General features: G+C 57.6%; 1 protein-coding gene across 1 annotated transcript in view; it reads right to left on the bottom strand.

The window, feature by feature from the left end:
* Window positions 1–9297: 9297 nt before the first annotated feature.
* The window catches only part of LOC111154760 (dehydrogenase/reductase 3), a 36930-nt gene continuing 20795 nt past the window's right edge, over window positions 9298–25432 (bottom strand). The window contains exons 2-6 of the mRNA XM_022514653.1: window positions 17459–17602; window positions 16721–16840; window positions 16202–16440; window positions 12102–12227; window positions 9298–9833 (exon numbers count right to left, since the gene is read on the bottom strand). Coding sequence (XP_022370361.1) covers window positions 9749–9833; window positions 12102–12227; window positions 16202–16440; window positions 16721–16840; window positions 17459–17602 — 714 coding nt within the window. The 3' untranslated portion in view covers window positions 9298–9748. The remainder of the gene's footprint in view (window positions 9834–12101; window positions 12228–16201; window positions 16441–16720; window positions 16841–17458; window positions 17603–25432) is intronic.

Raw genomic sequence — 25432 nt, 5'->3', positions numbered from 1 at the left:
TTGAGACCTGGCACAGAGAAGGCTCTGGTACCTGAAGGCCATGTCTATTTGTGGCACCAAGCCTGGGGCCATGGCCTTTGCTTGGGGGACCCCCCTCAAGCCCATTTCGCCATAGGGAGGTCCTCTCGCCTCCGAAGGTGGAGCTGGTCCCATCAGGTGTGGCTCGGGCCAGAAGGAGGCCAAGAGAAGGAGGTGTGGGGTGCGGGGTCCCGCTGGAGATCTTGCCCTAAACCTCTAGGGCCGGTTTCAGGAGAGACAACTCTGGCCCCACCGTAGTCCTCTCCGGCCCCGTCGAGGGCAGGTGCTGGGTGTGCCAGAATCGAGCGACCCTCTTGGGGGGAGGCTGTTGGGTGAGGGGAGGGAAGGGCAGGGGGTGCCCGAGTTCAAACTTCGGGCTGGGCAGGCTGGGTCAGATCCCCAAGTTTCTAAAAGAGATGGGAGCAGCTCCTCGCCGGGCCCATGGCCTGGGAGCCTGAGGGCTCCATCCGCACCATCTCAGCTCGGGTGGTAGTGGTGGTGGCTGGTGGGGGGGAAGAAGCAGGTGACAATCCCCCCGAGAGGTGACAGCCACAGGGCGGGAGCTGCTGCCACCCGAGTGGGCGTGGAGCAGGTTAGTTGGGTGAAAAGTTCACCGAGAGGGGAGCTGTCTGTTTCCCTCGCTTAATTTATCCACTATTTGGCTAACCTTGCTCTGAACCCAGGCCCCGAGACCCCTTCCTCTCTCCCCCGCCTCCCCACTGGGCTCCGGAGCCCCGCCACCAGACCTCCCGCCCTGTGCCGAGAGGCGGGGGACACGCTGGCCTGGAAGAGGCCTCGGCCCGCGGGCCGTCCTCAGGGAGACGCTGGCTGCCCGGCCAGGCAGTTACACGTGACCTGAACCTTCCCATCCTTAGTAACCAAAATCAAGCCCGGGTGCTGTCGAGGTCTGGGCTCCTAAACGCCAGACGGGGACCGAGCGCGCGCTCCGAAGGCGCCCCACCCGCCCACCCCCGCCAAGCACGCAACTGCCGCTCCAGAGATGGTGACCTTTCCTTCGGGGCCCATCTGTCATCCGGGCCTGCGGCAGAAGCCGGGTGCGTGGACCAGCTGGTCGTGGAGAAGAAGTCGGCTTCCTTCCCTGGCCCTGGGGTGGCCCTGGCCTGGCCTCCGGTCGGTCTTGGCCTCTCTGGGGGCTGATGGCACCGACCCCTCCACCATCTGAGGCTCCTTTATTCCCAACACGTGCAGGGAGATGGTGGGGGGGGGCGGTCAGCAGGGTGGGACGGATGGGGGGACGGGAGAAGACAGCCATAGCAGCCACAGCCACCCCTGGCCTTTGACACGTGCGATCTCCGGCACCCGCTCGGTGGCCCAGGTCCTGGCTGGCAGAGGGGGCTGGGCTGCGGAGAGCGGCCAACCGAGCCCTCCCAGCCCTCCGTGACCAACTAGGCCAGCGCTCGGAGCCAGCGCTGCTCCCTCTCCGGTTCTCACCTTTCATTCATTAAACCTCTCTTCAGAATGATGAACGGGCCACGTGTGGCAGCCGCTGGTGACAACAGAAGATGCAGAAGGCATGAATCGTCCCCCCCCCCCGCCCCCCCCGCCGGCCCAGGCGCCCTTCCTCCCCTCGTTCTGTGTGTACACATGTGCACAGACACGGGGGTGGGGGGGTGCGTGAGTGTGCCCGCGGGCACTGCGGGCAGCCGGGGACCCCCTCATTTGCACATCACGCGACCCCACGACCCCTGTCACTTGGTGGCTGTTGTCTAACCGTCAGGCATGGGGGCAGCCCCTAGGCCCCCCAATGCCTCCTCCAGCGAACTCACCTACCACCCCTTCCTGCTGGGGGCCACCCCCTCTCTCATCAGGATTACCCAGCTGCTCCCCACAATCCGTTCCCTGCGTGCAGAAAGACCTTTCTAAAAGGCAAGCCTGATCACGTCCCTGCCCTTGGGAGAGGGGCCCGGATCCTTTCCAGGGCCAAGCAGACCCTCTCTGGTCTGGCCTCCCTGCTTCCCTGGGGCTAAGAGGGCCCATCGCTGGTGTCCCCCCCCAAAATACCCCCAACCCGGTGGGCTGCTCCCACCTTCTTTCCCTGCCTCAGACACGCCTCGAGCTGGGCCTTCGCTCTGGGCTCCTCCGGAGGGAGCAGGCCTGGCCTCAGCTTATGTGTCCCTTCTCTGGATGGCCACCCCCACCGTCATCGATCTGGCACATCTACGTCCTGATCACGCGAGCCAGGCCCCAAGCGAGCGCCCATTCTCACATTTCCTGAGTCCCCGCCTTCCAGAACCCCTGTCCCCTGGCTGTCAGAGGCCACGTCCGGCCCTAAAAGTTCCTCTGGCTCCAGCCTCCCAAACGCCATTTGCCCTCCGCCCGCCTCTGGGGATGGGTGGTGAGGGAGGGCAGACAGAATGGGGCAGCGGCGAGGCCCAGGAGATTTCCCTGTCCCCCTCAGGGCAGCCCCACGAAGGACTGCCAGAGAGGACTGGCCAGCTGCCAAGCATGCCAGGGCCAGCGGCCCACCGGGGGGCCGCTGACTGCCAGTCAGGAAGGGCCAGGGGACGACAGGGGGCCGCCAACCACCTGTCACCACACTGGCCAAATGTCAGTCAGGAGAGGCCAGAGTCCCACTCTGGGAACTCAGGACAGCCCATCAGGCACAGCCCCAGGGCAAGTCCGCCAGTGGTCATTCCGCTGATCACTGCTTTCGCTGCCCAGCATCCTTTCCCCTTTCTTCTGTCCAGGGCACCCCACTTGGACTTTGGGGGCCCCAGCCTGTTCCAACTCTCAGTCTGCACCTTTCCGTGGGCTTGATTCCCTTCCAGGCTGCGAGCACAGACCACATGGCTCAGGTCTGGCCAATCAGAGCATCGTATTCCTCTGGCTCCTGTGATCGGATCACAGTGGACACGTGCCTCAAATCAAGCCAATCATAACCCATCAGAACGAACTCTGATTGACTTGGAAAATCCAGTCTCGTTTTTTTCTGTTTCCCTTGAACCAGGGAAGGTGCGAGGCTGAAGCTGAACAGGCACCTGGCCCTCACTAGAACAAGATGTCTGAGAGTGAACCCAGCCCAGAGAATGTGGACTGAAGGACAGAGAAAGAGAAACTGGGTCCTGAACCAGTCTTGGAAACATTGCTAAAACTCCTGGATCCAGCTGTACCTGAAATCACTTACCACTGGGCTTTCCAGTTATGTAAACTGATAAATCCCCTCTTTTGCTTCCGCAAGAGTCCTTGTGGATGTCACGCAGGGAGTCGGCCTGTGCCCCATGCAGGGCCGTCTGCTGGGCAAGGTACCCGCTCTTGTCTGAAGCTCTGGGTGGCTCCCAGGGAACTCCTGACTGTAAGCCAGAGGCGTAGGGGTTCCTTGTGAGCTTTCCCCACTCCTGGCTGCTGAGGCGTGCAATCCTGACTCCCCCAGTCAGATCCTCCCTCAGGCCTGGACTCAAATAAGTGATGGAGAAGTGGGTGGCGGGGATTCTCTTCGATGGTGGCCAGAATGAGGCATGTACAGATGAGGAGACAGGCTCTGGCCAGGCACACAGAGCCAGAATTCAGATGTGGCTGGCTCCAGCGTCCAGCCTCCTCCCCTGTGTGCACCCCAGTTCCTGGCTAGGTCAGCTCCCCAGGCCCTCAGCTGGCCCTCAGCCAGCAGGGACTCCGAGAAGATGTGGGCTACACCAGACCCTCCTGCCTGCCCCCCCCCAAGAAACGCACTGCCACGGGGCGTCCATCATAGCATTTGGGGGACATTTTGCTCTCTGTCAACATGCCAGGGCTACCCACTGCTCGCCCCCTGCGGGGCCCTGCACATGGTCCCCGGTGTGACCTCCCCAAGCAGGATCCCGTTACATCGCAGCCAGCAAAGGAACAAACACAGCTTGTGTCTTCCTCCAAGTGCTTATTTCCTTTGTTTTGTGAACACTGAAAAATGAAAGGAATGATAAGGATTTGGGGACGGGAAGAAGCCCGGAAAATTCTGCAGTGTTGGCGGAACTCGCCAGGAGGGCGGCGTGAGGGAGTTTTCAAACCGAGTCCAAAGACAGAGAAACTCAAGCGTGCTGCTGCAGGGGAGGCCTGAGGGGCCTGAAGCCTCCTGGGCTCCTGGCTCCCGCCTGGGGGTCAGGGGTGCATCCTGGGGCGGGCGCTTCCCGTCCGCCCACTTCTGGAGCAACCTCTCCTCGGCCTGGCCGCCGAGCCTCCCTGGGCCTCCACCTCCCGGCCAGCAGGTGCCCTGGGGGACTCCGGGGGAATGGCTTGGTTGTCACAACAAGGAGGGTAAAGTGAGTGGAGACCAGGGATGCTGGCAAACATCCTGCAGTGCCCAGGACGGTCCCCACGGAGAGCTGTCCCCACCTAAACATACAAACGTCCCTAGAGCCTCGGTGAGATGCTGGCGTGGGGCCCTGAACATTTCATGGTAAATGTTGGTTTTATGACTCGGGCCCATCTGGAGTATAAGGGGAGGTGGGCAGGGGGACGGGGTGTGCTGTGGCTGCTGCCTCTGACAAAGGCTCCACCGGGGGCCCCGCGGCACCACACATTCCCCCCGGGGGTGGGGGTGTGGGACAAGTGAATGTGGACTTGCCCTGTGGCTCATGGGGTGTCCATTCGGGGGGGGGGGGGGGGGGGGAGTCAGACCGACCCAAGGAGCAAGGAGACAGTAACGGCCGGCCCGGAGCACCCTAGTGGGGTGCGGAGCAGGTGAACCGCCGGTAGTAGACACACACGCGGGGGGGTCATTCAGCTGTGCAAAGGCCCAGTTACCCTGGGCCCTGGGCAGGGTAGGCCCTGAACACATTTGCTGGGGGGAAAGAAGCCAGACGCAGGAGGGCACATCCCACGCGAACGTTCCCGAAGATGTCTGCGGCGGTGGCACGGTCCGATGACTGTACCAAGCGCCCCCACTTTGCACCCGCAGAGTGCAAGGGCCGCGCACAGAGCAGGAATCATGGCGGGACCCCGCCTCCTGTCCCACGAGACAGGAGCTGAAGGGAGGAAGGGAGAGGCCGAGGTGGGGTGGCCCAGGCCGCGGGGGTCAGGTGCGAGCCTCCTGGAGGCCCCATCCCAGCCGGGCCGGTGCGTGCTGGAGAGGGGGCTCTGCAGGTGCGACCTGGTGACCTTAGCAACCTGGCGTCCAGGCTTCTGGGCCCTGCAGAGATATTCCCTTCCAGCTGCTTCCATCCTGGGCAGGGGGTGACCCCCTGGGTCGCACAGCTGTGCGCTGGCCGGCAGGGCTGCCCTGTCCGGGGCTCCCCAGGCAGTGAGTTTGGGGTGGTGGCCCTTTCTCCGAGGCCTGCCATCCACGCCCCTCCCTGCGATGCCTTCCCTGGGGGAAATCTGTGCTTATTTTCATCCCCAGCCACAGAGAAACTTGGCCACAAATGACCTGCCCTGAGCCAACCGTGGCGGGAGGGGCTAGAGAAATGTCCTCCCCCACACCGCCCCATGTGCTGGAAGACAGCAGCCCACCCCCACCCCCCACGAAGCACCTCCCCGGGGGACCTCTTTGCTCTGCCCTCCCCAAAGGCCTCCTCCAGCCCTGCACCTGCTGCCCGTGTTGGGGCCTCCTGAGCTAAGCTTCCCTCCACCCCAGCCTCGAGGGAACTATGGCCGGGCCCTGAAGGACGCTTCTGTCACAGGGTTGGCCAGGCCAGGCCAAGATGGTGACGCCAGGGGCCCTGAGGGGCCCTTGGGTCCTGGCTGGGAGCTGTGGGAGCCGCCAGCATCACACATGCCCTGGAGTTTCCAGAGCCTTTGCACTGGGCACTCACCCCTGCCCAGGAGGCTGGAGGGCAGGAACGTCTCGTCCTTCCTCGGGGATAGAGGGGTGACCTCACACACAGGAGATGACGGAACAGCCAGTGGAAATCCAGAGTCCAGAGTCCCCTGGGGGCCTCCTGCCTCTTGGGGAGCCCCTGGGCCATAAGGGCTGAGAGAAGCAGGTTGCTCAGGGGTCTGCTGGGTTTCTGGAAGCTGAGGGTCTGGATGGGTGGGGAATGTGAGAGGTGAGAGGCGACACCAGCCCAGGTTCCTGAGCCACAGCTCGCAGCCCACAGCTTCTGAAGAGAAGAGTGCTGACAGATGGTGGTGAATCGGACCCTGGGGTGAGATCCCTACGGAAGGGGAACGGAGAGGCTGGGGCACCCACCAGCGGTTCCAAGCCTTCCTGCTGCACCAAGGGACACGGTCGTCACCCCCTGCTTTGCCTGAAGTGAGGGGTGTCTCTGTATTGACGTTCTCTTCACAAACACAGACCTCTGAGCTCTTATGAATGATCCCCCCCTTTATAAGGCCCTTCCTGAAAATGCGAGAAACCCCCTCTGAGGGAGACGTCCCGAAGCACTGTGGTGGGAAGGGGAGCCCTCACGGCGGCGCTTCCCTGACCCCCGGCCCATCCGCCCACCTGCTGTTGCTGTCTTCCCCAACAGCAGGGGTCACCTGTTCGGGACCTGGCTCCTTTTTTGGTCCCCCATCACACTGGGACAACCCCAGGGACGTGGGCTGTCTGTCCCCTCAGAGGGGGCTCTTGGGGGAAACGCGGAGCAGGGCTGAGCCCTGTCTTCCCCCTGGTCCCTCCTGACCATCGGTTTGGCCCAAGAAGAAGAGTCTCCACTTCTTAAAGTGTTCTGGCCCCGGGAGAGGGGCTGGGGCCACAGAATTCAGCCCTTGGCCGCTTGCCAGGCCAGATAGGCTGGTCCCTGGAAGCCTGCCAGGATGGGCTCGGGTCTGGCGCCTCCCTGGGCTTGGTGCCCACCTCGGATCTGGTTCTTTCTGGAGGAGCCTCTGGCATGGCAACTGGGTCATTTCCCAGGGCCCACGCTTTCTCTGCAGGGTCAGCATGCCCTGTCCTGCTCCTCGGGGGGTCAGGAAGCCAGAGTTCAGGGTTTGTCACTCTGTTCCCTTGGCTAAGCTCGGGGACAGAATTAGCTCTCGTCCCTCACTCTCAAGGCTTTCCAAGCACCCATACCATCCTGGGGAGGGACCAGGCCAGGGCCTCCTGGGAATCTGCCCAAGGCTTTTTCCCTGGTTCCTCTGGGAAGAGATCCAGGGAAAGACTGAAAGTGTCCCAGCGGAGAGGGAGGGGAAGGGGTAGGACCAAGCCCTGCCTGGCCGTCAGGAGAAACCCCTGGGGCTCTGGAGAGATGAGACGATCCACTGCAGCCCAGGCAGTTCCATTCTCAGTGGGCCCTGGGGAGGGCTGGCCGGCCCTTGTCTCTCCCAGAGTCCACTCAGAACCCCTGGGGTGCTCACTGTGTCCCTGGCCTGCAGGCCAAATGCGGAATTTCATGGAAACCTTAGGAGTCAAATCCTCTCCAAACGGTTGGCCTGGAGCCGGCTGGGAACACAGAAATCTTCGTGCTGCTAAAGGATGACCAGAAAATTCGGGGCTCGGCAGACAGGATCTCCCCTTCTTCTTCCTCATCTACCCCTGCCCATGAAGACGTGCCACCACCTGCAACCCTCCTCCTGTGAGAGCTGGTGACAGGCTCCTGGGACAGCAGAGGGGCAGGTCCAGCCCCTGGACCCCACACCATGTCGTCCAGACACGCCACAATGGGGTGATTGATATGTGTGACGTTCTGGGCCTGCCCTCACCGGGTTGGCCAGGGGGACACGTTAGAAGCTTTCTTCCCACCCACCCCCTCACTTTGGGGACACATCTCAAGAACCAAAATGCAGGTGACAAGTCACATGTTGCAGTGAGGCTCGAACTCTACCTCCCGTGTCACAAGCCCTTGGAGCCTGGGCAAGCCATTTCCTTGCTCTGAGCCTCTTTGCTCACCTACCAGACCATCTTTCTAACAGCACCCCACAAACCGGTCCGCGCTTCTCTGGGGCTCTGCTCAGAACCTGGTGTGCGCACAGAAAGGCCACCACACCCCAGGGCGGCATCTGTCTGCTTCCCTCCATCCTCTGCTGACACGTTCTCGGGGACAACTACTGTGGTGTGTGGCCGATTGCATTATAGTTCAGAGCGATGGGCCACGATTCCACGGGGAGTGGAAGGGCAGCCAGGGCAGGCTTGACCACATGACCTGCTCTGACCAATGATATGGGAGCCGAAGTGACGTGCTTTGTTTCCAGGCAGAAACCTTCAGGTGCGTCTACCTTTGCCCCTAGTCACCGGCCCAGACGAAGGCTCCTTGCTCAGCCAGGTCCCCAGCATGAAGAGAACACAGAGCTGAGCCACCGCCACTCTTGGCCGACAGGTGGCAATTCTAAGACAAGCCTCCATTGTCAGAAGTCATGGAGACCTGGGGTCACGTCCTGGCTGACATACCTTGCGGCTGTTGGGAGGGGTTCCCAGGGGCTGCTGCCAGGTGCAGTGGGTAATTTAACAGTTCAAATGTGACGCCCTTGGCTTGGTGCCCACTTGGCATGTACTCCATAACCAGTGGACACAATCATGACTTGGCATTTCTGCATGGTCCTGACTGGCGATCATCTGGACCTTGAGATCAATCTTCCACTAATGTGAATTTTGTATAAGGGCTGCCGTATGCAGAGCCCGGGGAAGCTCCTACCTTGAACTCTGGGCCTGTGACCTTCTCCTTTACCCCTGGGGAGTGGCTGCCCATCACCCCCCCGACCTGGCCACCCACCTGTAAGAGCCATATGGCCAGAGGTCCCTGTCCCCCTGTCCCCCTGCCCGAGGTCACGTTGACAAGCTTGCTGCAAGGAGAAACACACAGCAGAGGAACCCCGGGCATCTCTCCCCACGTCTCCTTGGCCGTGATCCTCCCTGGTGACGGAGCCCGGGTCCACTGTGCCATTCCAGACCTCCTCTTTGCTTTCTATTTCCCTTCTAGCTCCTGCCATCCAATCTGGCTCAGGGGGCTGCTTAGCAGGGGACAGCTGGTGCTGGTGGTCTTCAGAGTTTGGGCTCCTCGGCGACGTGGCCTCTCGGTACCCTGTCATGGCCGGTAGACTGACCCGCTGCTCAGTGGTGCTCACTAAGGACTGGTCCGTTCTCCTGAGCTAGTCGCTTTGTGGCTGGTAGTGCTAGGGGCAGGGCGGAGGGCAGCTCCCCGAAGCCAAGTTCATTCAGGCCGTGGATGATGAGGCCAAGTGCCCCCAACCCGTGGCTGTTGGAGGGGCCTGGCAGAGGCGGCAAGGAACCACACACCCCAGGCGCGGGACCCAATCTCTCTCACCATCTCTGCCCTCTTCTTGCCAGCTCCACTCCTGGCAGCTGGGGGCCCTAAGCAGACCGACCATTTCTTAAAGGTTGGGGTTTTATGGTGGGGATCGTCTCCTCCCCACTGCCAAGGACGAGGGGTCAAGGATTTCAACAAGGGAGCTCACAAAAACCATCTCTTTATTTTTCATTCCTGCCATTCAAATGTGCCATTTGCACAAGCTGAGGATGGGTGGATTTCGGAAAAAAGAGAGTATCTGGGTATCTTTTCAGAAAAAAGAGAGTATCTGACCCTCCTGGAAACAGTCTATGCACACTGCTAAGGCTGGTTAGAAGCAATTTAACAATAAACTCTACAGAATTAGAAATGTATGAAAGTGTCAAGGTGGCTACTGGCTGGTTTCTCGCCTCCCCATGGGGGTCAGAGTTATGCCCATCAGTCCTGTGCAAAGGTCCTGGGGCTGGCCAGGGGGAGGGCACCGGATTCTTCCTGGGGCCAGGAGCAGTCCTGCTCACCCAGCAGAAGAAGTGTGCCAAGGGACAGGCACATGGGTGTGTGCCCAGTACCGTGGCCCCCTCAGGTTCCGTGGCTTGCAAGCGTGTCTCTGCATCTGGTCTTTATGTCCGCCCTTTGAAAGTGTTCATGCAGGTGTAGGTTCCTGAGAATTTGTAGATCTCCTCCAGTGCAGCCTGTGGGAGTATGCTGGGGAAGGGGGAGGGAGAAGGAAGATGGTTAATGGGGACACCGGCAGCCAGTTCACCAATGGCCACAGAGAACCACACAGTAGAGCAGTGGCTTTGATACCCGCCCCCCACCCCGGACCACCCCCAACCCCCATGGAGGGAGGGCTTTCGAGTGAGTGGATAAACAGTCTTTCCGAAGTAAAGGTGGGTGGTAGAAACAAATTTTCAAAACCCTGTTCTTAGCATTTGGGAGCCAGTCGTTATCTGATCGATTAGTTATCTGATCAATTAACTCCACGTTCCACTTATTCAACAAATATTTGTTGTGTGGGATGGAGGGGTTAGGCCCTGCTGTTCTCTCCAGGGAAACTTCCCAGACTCACCCCCAGGCCTCTCCTTGGGCTCCCACAGCCCCTGTGCTTCCCCAGTGGCCCCTGCCATGTCCTTGCTGTTGGCTTGTCAGGCCCATGCCTGCCGCGGAGGGAGAGACCTCATCTCTGACCCAAGCCCCACAGGCAGGGCTCGGCATAGAGAGCCCCTCAGTCCATTTGTTAAATCAAATCGAAGGGCCCTGGCCTGCTCTCAGTGCAGGAAGGGAAGGGCTCACTTCCACCCAGAGCAATCTAGAAGGCTCCCTGGAGCACGTGTGGCGCTAGAGTTGAGCTTGTAAAGATTTTTCTCGGGGACGGTGAAAAGTGGGTGTTGTACAGGGGCTGAGGAAGGGGATGGCCTCTGCTTCCTGTGGAAAAGTAGTAGGGGATAGAAGAGGAAATTTAGGCTAGGGGGTTTTGGGGGAAAACACTGACATGTTCTAGACAAACCAGCTTTTTTCTAGAATGTTCAGAAAGGCTTCTGAGAAGCACCCTGCAGTAGAGGGCGGCAGTCTCGACTTGCCTAGGGTCACAGAGGCAGCAAGGAGCATCTCAGAGCAACAGTCGCGACGACTAAGGGACGCAAAGATGTGGCCCAAATGCCCCCAGGTGCCCCCTGCCCCTGCCCCTACTCGGTGTCTCTAAAAGAGCTTTGAGTTTGGACGGACTGATGGGTCCCCTCCGTGAGGAGGTCCCCGTGCCTGCGGTTAGAGCAACTTCTCAGCTGTAGACACACAGCCAGAGGGAACCTGTTTCCTGGGCCCTGATGTCTGATGAAGGCACTTGGGTCCTTCATTTCCTGAAAAGGCCTCTCAGGTCAGAGGGGCCCCGTCAGCGGGGGGCGGGGGGGACAAGACGAGGCCCAGAGGAGCTAGAAGTCGACAGCCACAGGGCTCCAGCGTCCAAGCTCTCCCTGAAGCACCAGGTTTCGCTGGGTACCTGGAATGGCCCCTTCAGGGCAGGGCTGGGAGGGGCAGGGTGTGCTGCTCAGAGTCTAGAAAGTTCTAGGAAACGTGATGCTGCACCGATTCTGAAGGAGGATGATCTCCTCTTTGAAGCCGACCTCCTGGTATATCCCATCTGACCAGCCCTGGAGCACTTCCGGGAATCCCAAACATTGAGATCCCTGTTTTCCCCCATTAGATTGAACTTCCTGAACACTGGGGCCAAGTGCTAGTCTCCAGAACAGTGGTTCTCAAAGGGTGAACCCAGGAACCCTTGGGGGACACCTGAAACCTCTTCAGAGGTCAAACTGTTTTTGTCATAAGACTAAGACGGTTTTGCCTCTGCACACCTCTCTCCCACATGCAGCTGAGTCTTCTGGAGGCGACATGCCACGTGACATTGTAACCAATTAAAATCAGAAGCAGATCTAGGCGTCCAGTTGTCTCCAATTAAGTCAGGCAATAAAGAACTTTGCAAAAATGCAAAACAAGGCCATTCTTCCTGCTACTTTTTCTTTTTGGTGGAAAATACCCTTTTTATAAATATATCATATTTCTGTGAACAAGGGATGGACATGGATTTATTACTGCTGTTTATACATGAGCAAATATTTTAAATATAAACAAATACATAAATCTTGTAAAACTTTTTCCGTTTTAATGTCTCATACGGTAACTAAGAATAGAGACAACTCACGTTGTTTCCCTTAATTTTTGAGATTGTAAAGGAGTCCCGAGACCCACAAGTTTCAAAACGGCGGCTCCATCCTAAGTGTAGGAAATCCCAGGCACGCAGGCCGCTTGTGCTCACTTTCATGCCCACGGCAGACATGACTAATCGATCACAGAGTCCTTTCTCCTGCCTGCCGCCTCCTCCCCACCAGGGTTCCCTGGCAGAAGGGGAATGGCCAGCAGGAGCCCGTCTCCGAATGTCCACCCCCCACCCCTCACCCCCCGACCCCCAGCACTTACCTTTTCAAGATGATGAGGGCATGCATGGTCCACGGAAGGAGGAGGAGGGCTTGATTCAGCTGCACGGCTTCCACCGTCCTCCGGGCCACTGTCTCAGGCTTCAGCGGTGGGAAGAGGTTGGGGAACCTGACACAGGAAGAACCATAGGGGATTCTGCTAGAGAAGCCCATGCTTCTGCTGACCTCCTCCGTGGCTCACAAATCTGGCCCATCCCTCTGGCGTCTGCTGTTTGGAAGACCTGAGTCTCCTTTGGAAGGCTCTGCCCACCCCCACCTGCTGTCCCCAGTAGCGCTGTGAGCGCCCCCCCTTTTCCCTTTCTCCCCAGTGAGCCTGCCCTTGAGAATGGAGATCTTGTAGCCCATCCCCTGGGACCCATTCTCCAAAATGCTTCCCAGGGATCCTATAAAGTGTCACTCCAGGGGCGCCCGGGGGGCTCAGTCGGTTAAGTGGCTGCCCTCAGCTCAGGTCATGATTCCAGGGTCCTGGGATCGAGCCCCGGATCAGGCTCTCTGCTTCTCCCTCTCCCTCTGCTGCTCCCCCAGCTTGCGTGTGCTCTCTCTCTCTCTTTCTGTCAAATAAATAAATAAAATCTTAAAAATAAAATAAAATGTCACTCCGATCCTGTGTCTGCCTGGCCCAGCCCTTCCCAGGGACTCCCAGGGCCCTCCACGGCCCTGCTCCATGTGGGCCCCGCTCACCCGCCGCCTGACCCCTCTTCCGTGTCACTCTGCTCCAGCAACCTTGGCCAACCTTTCTGTTCTTGCCACTTAAGCTCTCTGCTGGCAGCCCCATTCGAGAGGGTTCTCAGCCCATCCACTTGGGGTGGCCTCTGCGCTCCTCCCTCTGCTAACTCTCTGGACCGCACTGACCACCTCGGGAAGGGCCTCGCCTGCCTGTCTGTCTTCTTGGTCATGGCCTGTCTCCCGCCTTGGACTGTGAGTTCCACAAGGGCAGAGGTCTGGTCGGTCTTGCTCTCTGTGTTCTCCCCTCGGTGCAGAGTCTGGTCCACAGTGGTGCTCAATCAGTGCTCGCAGAACAGATGGACACGGAACAATCCGCTGTTCCCCAAATGTGTCCTGCTCATCCTGTCGGAGGCAGGGGTCTGCGGGATGGCCCCTCTCTGCCCGGCTCACTGCTTCCCTCGCTGATTCACGGATTCACTGACTTGGCCTTCCAAACGCGGACAGAGCGCTTTCCAAGGGGTTGGTAAATGAACGACTGAACGCGCCGACGCCGGGAACTTTCTCATGCCTGTTCGGAGGCCTGTGACCTGAACCCCACGTGGTGATGACACCCCTACCTTCCAGACCCGTGCGAAACGAAACAGGAGTCATTTGCTCCAATTTATAGAGAAGGAAGCTGAGGCTCTGGGGAGATTAGGGGAGGCCCTAAGGACTCAAGCCAGGCCAGCAGGGGCCCCAGGCCAAAAGTCTGTCCTCGCCCCTGTGGGCCTGTAGGCCCAGGGCTGACCGTGACCCCCCTGTGAGGGCTTGAGGGCTGTTTGGGGCCCAGAAGCAGTTAGGGCTTAGGTAAGTCACTCAGAGCTGACGTTACCTTGAGCAAAGGCAACTCTTGGGACCCAAGCATGGGCTGGGTTGGTCTCAGAGAGCCCGTGGGCGTCCCCCACACCCATTCCCCAGCAGGGGCTTCCTTTGCTATCCCAAGGTGCGGCCGAGATGCTCCCAGCCCTGCTGTGGTCTAGAAGGGGAGCCCCCGTGGCCTGCGGAGAGGACTGCGCGGAGGCGGCTCACGGAGGCCAGATCCCTACAGACACAGTGCATGGTCTGGTTTTCCAGCCCCGACCTGGGCCGGGCCTGCTCGCTCCTTGGAGGAAGGGAAGGCGGGGCGCATGGGCCAAGCTCCGTGGGTTCAGGGGGGCCCTTCCTAGTAAGGCCCCTGCGGAAGAACCTGACGGATGCCAGCACGGCCGCTGGAGGGTCCTTCTCCTTTCCCCCTGTGGGTGACATGGGTCCCCAAGGCTTTGCCAGAAAGCCCATCAGTTTTCTCATGGTTGGGGAGGAAGCTAGTGGTTTTCTTCTTCTTTTTTTTTCCTTTGAGAAGTGGGAGGTGGCTAGACAGCAATAATCCTCTTCTGACTCCTCCCCCAACTCCCTGGGGCTCAGCCACACACCCGCAGGCGCCTTCTCCAGAGCTTACTACTTGTCGGGCAGGCTAGTGGAGTCCCATCTCGGGGCTCATCTAACCTGTGAAGCGGGGCTACATTACCCATCCCTTCTTAGAGATGAAACCAAGGCACAGAAAAGCTAAAGTGACTTGTCCAGGTCCCACGGAGCTGGCCCGAGGCTGTGTGGGTCCACACTCGGAACCACTGCAGAAACATGGCTTGGGGAACCTTGCACTTCCTTAACGTGCCAGAAGGTGAGACAGACAACCTGCCAGAGGCCTGCTGATGCCCCACCTACTTCTGTGTTCTGGAGCCCAGCCAAAACCCCGGATTGCCCCTGTTGCTCTTCCATCCAATACGCATTTACAGAGCACCTCCTGTATACCCTGAAGAAAAGAAGCCAAACTTGAAATGTGATAGGGGAGAGGGAGCCAACATGGGACATTAACTGTCATTTATCGAACCTCCTCTACATATAGAATCCACGATGCTTTGCATGACCAGCAGGTAGAAATTCTGGTGGCACATGGAAGGGGTGATCGGCGAGGAAGATTAATCACATACGGCTTCTCAGAGATGCTCGCTGACGGCAAGGACAGGAGAGCAGCAGTTCGTTACTGGGGGTCTGTAGGCCAGGCTTTGCACCAGAACCTTCCGTGTGTTGCTTCGATCCCTCCTCATGAGCCCCTCAGGGAGGTATGATGTCCACTCTTACAGACCAGCGGAGTATGGCTCAGGGAGTCGGCAAAACTGGCTCAAGGTTTTGCAAATCCAGAGACCCGGGGGTATCGCCAAATGACTCAATACTAACAGCTCGGGGAGACGGAGGGACCCCACACAGTTTGTGCTCTGCGAAAGGCCCTCCGCCGGCTGACTCATTCGATTCCCACGAGGACCCTCCACGTCATCCTCGTTTGGGGAAGAAGGTGGTGCTCCAGATTTGGAAGGGAAGTTTGTAACTGGGTGCTCTGTTGTAAAAAGCAGGGAGAGCAGCTATTGGGTAATTCCGCATTGTCATTTCTCCATGACCTTATGCGGCTTCACAAACCTTCGTCATCGTAGCACCAATTATTGGGCTCTTACTGTATACATACGTGGTGTTGTGTGGCAGGTCCCATTTCATCCTTATTGCAGAACCTAGGTGTGGACCTCCTCACCGTCCCTCCCTTCCTTCCTTCCTTCCTCCCTCCCTCCCTCCCTTCCTCTCTTTCTTTATTTCTCTCTTTCTTTCCTTCCTCTCTCTCTTCTTTCTTTCTCTCCTTCCTTCCTTCCTTTCTTTTTGGAGAGCAAGTGAGAAAGCTGGGTGGGGAGGAAGGGGCAAAGTGAGAGGGAGAATGTGTGGAGCCCGATATGGGGCTCGATCTCACGACCCTGAGATCCTGACCGGAGCCCCAATCCAGAGTGGGACGCTTAACCGAATGAGCCATCCCAGATGCCCTTCTCATCATCCCGTTTTATAGAGGAGCGGTGGAGGCTGCAGTGGGCGCTCACTGGATCCAGGGTGGCAGGGGACATCACAGGTAAAGGTGAGCTGCCGGGAAGCATGAGCTCTAAAGCCACGGTTCCCAGTCCCTTTGATTGGCCTCGGTATTTCTTTAAATTGAGCTGTATTTTGCATATAATAAAAAGGCATACATCTTTAGTGTATAGCCTGCCTTGTTTTCATCTACATAACCACTGCTCAGATCGGGAAGAGAGAACATTCTTAAAAGCCTACAAAGTTCCCTTGGGCCTTCTCCCAAGCTATGTCCCCAGCCCTCGAGGGACGGCCACTGCTCTGGTTTCCATCCCCGTGGCCGGCCTCTAGAGCTTCATACGGAGCGGTCACACAGCATGCCCTCTCCTGCCTCTGGCTTCTTGACCCACATAAGACTTTTGGGATTCATCCTCGCTGTTCCTGGACGGACACTCCGTTCTCTCTGCTGGGGGCCGTGCCCGGGGTGGTGGGGGGGAGGCGAGTCCCCCACTCACTGACCTCACCCTCATGCCCTGGAACATCTCGGTGCTGGTGTGGAAGGGCAGCACGGTGGTGGCACTGACCCCTGGACAGTCCAGCAGCCCCAGGGTCAGGCTCTCCATGAAGGCGAAGGCCGAGGCTTTGGACGTGCAGTAGTCAATGGCACCGGGGATGGCGGAGAGCGCCAGCACAGAGTTGAGACACACGATGTGGCCGTTCTGCAGCTCCAGCATCCGCGGCAAGAAGGCCTTCGTGGTCTGAGGGCGGGCGGGAGGTCAGTGTGGGGCCGCCGCCTCCAGCAGCCCCTCTACACCAGGCCAGCATGGGCACCCGTGCCCCCCGGATGATGAGCTCCCCTAGGACGGGAGGGGAGGCAGCTGGGGCCTGCCCGCTACAGGGCCTTGACCTCCACTTTCTCGGACATCCACAAGCCCCAGCCCCAGGGAGCCTCTTTCCACATCCAAACGGCAGCCGGGAGGGAAGGAATGGGTCACTGTCACACCCGGGGGCTGGCTTGGGGCCCGGGATGGCCCTTACCCAGAACTGGCCCAGGGTGTTGATGTGCTGGGACTTGAGAAGGGCGTCATCGTCACTGTCCATGAGGCTCTTCCCGTGGACCACGGCAGCGTTGTTTACCAGGATGGTGATGTCGCCCACCTGCGGGCAGGGGGAGCCGCGGGGCCTTTAGGGCAGAGGGACCTGCCCCCTCCACACTCACTGTATGCCCCCGGACAGCTACATCATCTCTCCAGACATCAACCTGGATTCCTGAGACCGGGCTGCCTGCCATCCCAGGTCGATCTGAGGGTCCGAAAGACTTTATGGCACAGAGCAGGTTTATGACAAGTGAGGTTATTGTTACATGGAAGCAGTTAACGTTAGCCGTGTGCCAGATACCAAGTGGGGTGGGCTTTGCTCCCTGGGAGCTCCCTGAGAGCTCATTCAGTGCAAACAGGTTGCTGGAGTCAGGACAAGGATTTTCCCAGAGGACAATGGGATGTTTGCCCCCAGACTCTGGGACAGAAACTCACAAGGTCTGAACTTCCAAAGGGGACAACAGGTGTTATGCAATCAGCCCACACCCCTAATCCCTGCCCTGAGCAACACACACGTGCACACACAGCATGGGCCAGCTTCCCGGGAGAGTCCCCGAAGATGCCCCAGAAACAGCCAGCCTGCCGTTAGCAACACTCTCTCCCAGGCCAGATTGATCTCTGTGGCTGGCCTTCTCCTGGGTCCAGCTGAACTGAGGACGGACCCCTCCAGGCTACTCACCTTCTCCCGGACAGCTTTGGCCGTCTGGTACACCTCCTCCCGGTTACCCACGTCACAAATGAAATAGTGGCACTCGGTACCCATCTGCCGGATCTCCTCTGTCGTCTCCTTCAGGCATTTCTCAGTCCGGCCCCAGAGAACGATCTGGAAGGAGAGGATGACAGCCCTGAGTAAGTGGTCATTGAGTAAGCCATTGTGATTCAGTTGTTGGCATCAGAGTTCAGCGATCTGCCCGAGGAATTGGCAAGTGAAGTAACCGGGCTCCCGGACGGCATCCAAAGAGGGTTTGCAAAGCGCATCGACAATAGGCTTTCCCAAAGGGATAGAGCCTATTCTGAAATGAACGAGTACTTTCTGAGCCCACTTAGGACCGATCGATTGTTATTTGTAAGTCCTTCTTAGATGCTGCTTTCCACGGGACGTCCCCTGCCAGCTCCATCCCAGAAGCCACAGCAGAACTCCTTCTCTACCGTGTTCCGGAACGCTCCCAAGAACAAGCTGGTCTTCTCTCCCATTAGAGCCAGAGCCAGGTTTATGAGCACAAGCTGCCAGAATGGACTGGAAGGTCCTGGCCGCGAGGCCCATGGAGGCGAAGTGGAGCTCCCCACCTAGCTGCGGTCCCTCTGGGAAGGAGGGCGCGGAGAGAGGCGCCAGGCTCCCACTGAGCAGGAGATGCAGCCGTTCCCCTCCCCCACCCCCCACCCTGGTAATGAACGTGGGACCCGCTATACCAGGAGAAGACCCTGGTGGGGCCGATGAATGGATTCCTAACGGGGTGGGGCAAATTTATGAATGGTGGCCATAAAAGGCGCAGAAGAGAAGGCCGGCTAATTCTCAACCTTGACCTAAGCAAGAACAACCCACCTACCTCCCCATAACATGACACGTCGTGGGTCCAGAGAGGCCCCTATTGGTAAAAGGGCCTGAAGATGGGGAACTATGAATCCCTGGCGCAGAGGGACAGAATGGGGCCGGATGGCATCAGAAAAAGGAAGAAGGGCACGTGGGAGGCTCAGTCAGTTAAGCAACCGGCTCTTGATTTTGGCTCAGGTCATGATCTTGGGGCTGAGAGATGGAGCTTGCAGCCAGCATGGGGTCTGCTTTTCCCTCTCTCTCCCCCTCTGCCCCTCCTCTCTCTCTCTCTCTCTCTGTCTGAAATAAATAAATACAATCTAAAAAAAAAAAAAAAAAAAGGCAGAGATGAGGTTTTCTTCAGGATTAGTCTAATGGGTTTCTATTTTTGTTTCTTCTTCCTTTCTAAAATTACCAACAAAATTCCTCCTCAAGGGGCGCCTGGGTGGCTCTCAGTTAAGTGTCTGCCTTCAGCTCAGGTCATGATCCCAGAGTCCTGGGATCGAGCCCCATGTCCTCAGGCTCCCTGCTCAACGGGGAGCCTGCTTCTCTCTCTCCATCTCCCTCTGTCCCTCCCCCCACCTATGCTCTCTCTCTCTTTCTCAAATAAGTAAAATCCTAAAAAAAAAAAAAGAAAGAAAGAAAGAAGAAATTCCTCCTTGAAAAATAAAACTCAACACGAACCCAGTGTGTGAAACGAGGGAAAGGAAGAAATCACATGTCCAGCTGCATATTTTCTTCCTCTAGAAACAACTAATGAGAAGGGAGAAGCTGCGTTGGGCGGGCAAATATTTTTGAGTGGGAGTTACAGAAGGGGCTCCCCATACACCAGCCCAGAATCCAGATTTCTCCAGTCTGCTTTGTGACACAGGAGGAACAAAAGTCACACAGACAAGTAGCTGGAGGTGGGAACAGTTTATCAACCTTAAAATCTCAGAACTTTTACTTAAGCGGAAAGGGCCCCAAAAGGGTGTAGCTGACGGGATACACAAGAGAGCTGGGGGGGGGGTCTCCCAGTGGATTTGCTCTTTTTATTAGTGCTTTTAAGGCTTTTGCAATATTTTTAAAAAAGAGAATAAAAGTATTTTTTTTCCACCTCGGGAAACATCCCTGGGAAAGCCTGGTTTGAAGACCCCACCTAGTCAAAGCACTTCACTTCTTGTAATTGAAGTCTTCAAACACAGGAAGGGTTTTAGAAGGAAGGATTCCATCCGTGGCTCTCCGTGACCACAAAAGCCCATCAAGGGCAAACCGTCTGCAATTAGACAGGCTCCAAGGAATACTTTCTCGTCTGTTGAACTAAAAACAGACTAAGAATGGGCCCCTGCAGCAGAGGCTGGGAGAGTCACTTCGGGAAGAAGAAAACAAACATCTGTTTTAGGAAGGCAGCTGGGTGTAAGCACCCTCCACACCACCAAACCCCACCCTCACCTTGAGGTCATTGTCACCCAGTTTCCTTCCATCCTCCCTGTTACCCCACCTGCCTATCTGACCAGCCATCCACCTATCCATCCATCCGTCCATCTGTCCATCCATCCGTCCATCCATCCATCCATCTACCTATCCATCCATCTTTCCATCCACCTATCCATCCATCCATCCATCTACCTATCCATCCATCCATCCACCTATCCATCCATCCATCCACCTATTCATCCATCCATCCATCCATCCATCCTTTCTTCCTCCCTCCCTCCCTTCCTTCCATCCAACCATCTTCCTCTCCTTTCTCCCTTCTACTCACTCTCTCCCATCATCCAACCACCCTTCTACTGAATTTCTGAATATGTCAGCCAGAGGGGATCCTTGGCCTCCTCTCTCCTGCTCTGGTCCCTGCCCAGCAGTATCCCACCTCCAGCTCCTATGGGGAATAGGACCACGGAGCAGGAACAGTTCCCTAGGGTCTGGCAGAAGGCAATGCCTCTGGGGACTCTGAGAATTTCAGGACAAGTGGAGACAGAAGGGAAGCTTAAAGCTGGGGGTGGGTGTTGGCAAGTGCAAGGGTTCTGGGAGCACGAGTGATCACCTTGGAGGGTCCGGAGCAGTGGCACAGAAAGGGCGCCTTCATTCTGGGGACCTTAGGTTGCTTCTCATCACAAGCAGGTGTGCATGGGGCTCCAGCAGAAGGGGCACTAAGGGCCCAGGGGTTCCTGGCCGGATTAACTAACTCTTCCTGACCCCCCCAGTTCTCAGATCGGGCAAGGAGAGTAGGGTCTAAATCCTCCTACCCCTGGTCTGCCCAGAAAACCAGCAGCCAGAAACCAAGGAGGCCAGGACTGTCTACGTGGCTGGAAGTGCCCCCCTGCGGAGGGAAAGGGGCTGGAGTAAGGGGAGGGGTGAAGTGAAAGCTGGGTCCCCTCGTCTTCCATGGGCAGGGCATACGCCCAGGCAGGACCCTCAGGTTTGACCATTTCCTTTTTGGGGTCTGCTGAGGATGCCGCGGGGGTGCTGGCCTCCTTGGGCTCTGTGCTCGGACCCCCTCCTCTCCCCGGGCACTAGGACAGGCTTGCTCTCTGCCAGCCTCACCCCAAGCCCACCGGCCCCCCGCGGGCCTCAAGTCTGGCTTGTTCATTTTCATATTCCGGCACCCAGAGCGCACGTGCTGTTTGCTGAGTGAAGGAATGTTCGGGGCCACAGGTGGGATGGACTGGGAGGAGGTTTAAGGCTGAGACCCTCCCATTGTCCTTGACTGAGCCATTTAGGGTCCCAGAACCTCCAACACAGAGTGTACGTGGACCAAGATTCAGTGAGATCCGGATTTCCCCAGAGCCTCAAAACCGTCCTGGGGCTGAGCTTTGAGGTAGAGTCACGTGAGAGGCTCAGGCCCTTGAAGGGGGCAAGGAGTCAGTCTCAGAGGAGAACGAGGGTCAGGCCCATGTGTGTGAGCCTCGCTGGGTGGCCCGGGGCTGGTCGTCTGGGGGTGGGAGGTTGGGGAGAGAGCTGAGGGGAGGGAGAGTTGGAGCTGCTCCTGCCACTGTCCCTTCCTGGTCTCTCCTCCTCCAGTCCCCTGCCCAGACCCCTCTGAGGACCCAGAGGCACCGAGCGGGCAACCCAGCAGGCCCGCCCATGGGGTCCATGCCCGGAGTCACCTGGGGGTGACCCAGGGCAGTTGGCAGGACAGGAGTCCCACCCAGCACCAGAACAAGGGAGAGGATGGGCAGGCAGGTGGCGGGGGTGGGGGGGTCTGAGAGGAGCGTGGGGCGAGCAGCCCGAGGAGGGGGCAGAGTGTTAAGTTAGGGCTCAGGATGGCTTTACATTCGCGGCCTCCCTGCTCCTCTGGGGGGAACAGTTGCTCGCGTCCTTCGGGCTGTGTGGCTGGCCTATGTCGGTGGGGAAGGGGAGCAAGACCTCCAGCCTCCCAGGGGCGGTGGGCCCGTACTGCCCGCCTCAGGGAGCCAGGGTTCCATCGAGGGAAGACAGTGACCAGGCGAGAAAACCATCGGATGCAAATTATGGCGAGTGGAATAAAGAATAAGTAGGGGAACTTCACTTAAATTTGGGGCTGGACGAGGTAGCCATATTATGCCCCTTGTACAGATAATGAAACTGCAGCCCAGAGAGGCTAAGCAACTTGTCTGCGTCACACAGCAACTGAGTGACAGAGCTGGGATTTGAACTGAGGTTTCTCACCAGCATTCACTCTCTCCCACTAGGAGAAAAGCCGCTGCCTTTCTTCCTGGGGTCTCCTGGGGATTAAGCACGCAGAAATGGGCACCCGCTAAGTGTTCAGTACACGCCCTCTATGCTCATTTCCCAGGGAGACAAAGAGCCGAGAACATCAGCATGGCCTCTTGATGGACCCTCACCTGCAGCTGTTAAAAGGATGAGAGTTTGTGACACAGGAAAAGGCTGAGGGATCTAACGCTGGGGAAAAAAGACTGCAGCCTTGTCCATAAAGGATGATCTCAACTCTAAAAACATAGCAGGTTTTTTAAAAAAAGATTTTATTTATTTATTTATTTATTTATTTGCAAGAGAGAGTGGGGGGGGCGCAGAGAGAGGGACAAGCAAGCAGACTCCCTGTCCCCACCCTCGCCAGTCCCGCTGAGCACGAAGACGGATGTGGCGCCCAATCCCACCACCCTGAGATCGTGACTTGAGCTGAAATCAAGAGTCAGATGCTAAACCAACCGAGCCCCCCCCCCCAGGTACCCCTAAAAGCCTAATGGTTTCACAGAAGTCGCCAGGCCATGTAAGAGTGTGGGTTGTTTCGGGTGGGACTGTGGCTGACTGTGGTTTGTGTCTTTACGCCTGGGTGTCCTGAGAAAACTGTCTCTAAAGGATGGCTACCATTATTTGTGATCTTGAAGAAGGATGGCAGAAGAAACGCTTCCGCACAGATCTTCCCAGACAGCTCCTTCACACACAGGTGGCTCAGCACTGTGGTCCCAGCCCTCCTTGCTTCCCCAGGCCCCTGGCCCTGCTCTCGGGAGCTCCCCTCCATCATGAGGTGTTGTCTATCTGGATCTCTCTCCCCGTCATTGTGTGAGCGAGTGAGGAGGCTCCCAGAGGCTCCACAGTCAGGGTTTATGCTTGCGCAGGACACGCTGCCCTTGGCCCTCAGTGCACTGTGGTCACCATCTTCCTTTTAGATCCCGTCTCTTAGAGGGCAGGAAATAAATCTCACTCGTTCTCAGTTCCCTGTTTCCCTCTCTAGTGCCCAGCACAGGCTGTTTTTCTCTGTTTTAAATGCCAAGCCTACTGTGGACTCCTATTCATCCTTTAGAACCCTGCTCGAATGCCCCCTCAGTTCTGAAGCTTCTCTGGTTGTTCCTGTCCATTCTGTCCACCTTGTAACCTTAGTACCCAGCACGGGCCAGCCACAGAGTACAAGCCGGCTGATGCTGTCACATGGCATTGGCCCGGGGAGGTCTCTAGAAAAATCTGCTGACCAGAGAATAGTGAGTGACTCTACCCCACCCAGCCTGGACTTCTTTGCCCAAAGTGGCTCGCTTGAGTGCCTGGACTTGGCATTCATTGTTGGAGCTCAGCTGCAGAGCACAGAAAGCACCCCTCCCCCCCACGCAGTGACGTGAGCTGGGTGGTCTCTGGGTGGGTCCCAGGAGGACCATCTGTTTATAATTGGTGGCCCCGGAAAGATCCAAGTCCCTGGGAAGATCTTTAGCAGAACAGCTCATGTCTCATGGGCTCCATGTCTTGGAGCAAAGTAGTGTGCTGAGTTGGTACCTTCCTGAGAAAGAAGAAAACACCCCTGGGACCAAAAACCATGGCAGGGTGGCCAGGAAGGGGTAGATGAGCGGAGCACAGGCGTGTGGACAGGTAAGGCTGAGACCCTGAATGCATGCTCTCCAGGGTGACTTAAATTTTGAGTTTTCCCCTCTTTCAGAGTCCTGTCCATTTCCAGAAAGAGATCCCCTACCTTTTGGGTAGAGTGGCCTAGAACAGGCTTGGGCGCCAGATTCTCTGATCTACCACTTGGGAGTCCCAGGAACTTGGCAAACCCATGGAGCCTCTCTATAAACCAAGGTCATTAATTTCAAAGGGCGGCTTGGGAGATGCAGAAAGGACACAGTCGATGCCGGCTCCTCTCCGTCTTCTTAATCCAAGAAGAGAAAAAGCCCCGCCCCTTGCTCGCAGAAGATCCCACTATCCCCCCGTAAAAGTGTAGTCATCGGGGCCACAGTGGCCTGGAAGACCCCAACTGGGGCTCGGCTGCCTTGCTTCTAGCCACAGCCTGACCCGGGGCATAACTGCAGAATCTTAAAGACCGCTCCATTTCTCTCCTTCCCCCTGACTCAGTCCTTCCTTCGTCCACACCCCTGGCCCATGAAGGTGGAGACCGTGGTCAGTGCCGTCCGACCTCTCAGACGGGCTACAGAGCGCCCTGCAGGAAGACGTCTTGGGAGAGGTTTCCACGCCAAGCTCTGGGGACCCTGAGGAATCAGAGAAGGAGCCTCGAGGGCTGTTGAGGGGTGGGAGGCTCGGGAGGCAGGGTCCCAGGATCCCAGCCCCTCCCCAGTGGCCATGAAGAGCAGGGCCACGTTTTTAAAAGATGGATGGATTGATTGATCTGGGGGGTCGGAGAGAGAGTCTTAGGGCAGACTCCCTGCTGAGTGTGGAGCCCAACATGGGGCTGGGCCCCACGGCGCTGAGATCAGGACCTGAGTGGAAACCAAGAGTCGGTGGGAGCTTAACTGACTCTGCACCATCCAGGTCCCCCCCAAACAGTGGCACTTCCTTTTTTTTTTTTTTAAGATTTTTGTAATGTTTTCATTTGAGAGAGAGAGTGAGCGAGAGCATGAGCGGAGAGGAGAGTTAGAGCAAGAGGGAGAAGCAGGCTCTCCGCTGAGCAGGGAGCCCGAGACATGGGACTCGATTCCAGGACCCCGGGATCGTGACCTGAGCCGAAGGCAGATGCTGAGCCACTCAGGTGCTCCAGTTGGGGCACTTTGATTCGTCTTCTAGAACAGCCATTTCTACAAAGATTCTGTTGCTAAAAATAAAATAAAGTTTGCAGGCTAGCGGTCCGGATCCTTACCCCTTCCTTCTCTGGGACAGAAGCATTTTCTCTAGGAATGAACCCCAGTGGGCTGCCTCTAGCTCCCACCCATTGGGAGTACCAGCCTGTGCCCCCCGCACACGCACCCAGCCGACCAGCCCTTCTTCCAAAGAAAACGTTTCAAAATGACAGTGAAAAAAAAAATCAGTGACAGTGATGGGAAACCTCCTAGACACATTTTGGACTTTCTCATCTTTCTACCTTCCCTTCCAGAAGCCCCGTTTCCACACTCCTCACATCCCTGTCTGTATCTTGCCCTTAGGCTCTTTACCCGTGTCCCACCACGGCCGTCTGACCCCAGAGAGTCAGAGGTGGCCAAAGCACCAGGCCTCTTTGCTAGGGACTCAGGCTAGAGGTGGCTCCCCCTTCCCGTTCCTGCACTGCCGAGATGCCAAAGTGACAGGAAGGACAGGCTCGCGCTGCCTTCGTTCCCTGTTCGGGCCTGCCGAGAAGGTTCTGGATACTACTGGCTCACTGCTGGAGAGGACTGTTACGGAGCTCCTCAAATGCGATTAGGCAGCACTGTCCCCTTCTCGCAAGTCCCTGACCATAGCCTGGAGCTGGACGGACTTCCTCCCTTCCAGTGCCACCTGGAACTGGCC

The sequence above is a fragment of the Enhydra lutris genome, unplaced genomic scaffold (assembly GCF_002288905.1).
Source record: "Enhydra lutris kenyoni isolate GAN:26980312 unplaced genomic scaffold, ASM228890v2 scaffoldscaffold38, whole genome shotgun sequence".
NCBI classification, from domain to species: domain Eukaryota; kingdom Metazoa; phylum Chordata; class Mammalia; order Carnivora; family Mustelidae; genus Enhydra; species Enhydra lutris.
Note: the sequence above shows the minus strand (reverse complement) of the source record. Positions and strands in the feature narration are given on the sequence as shown.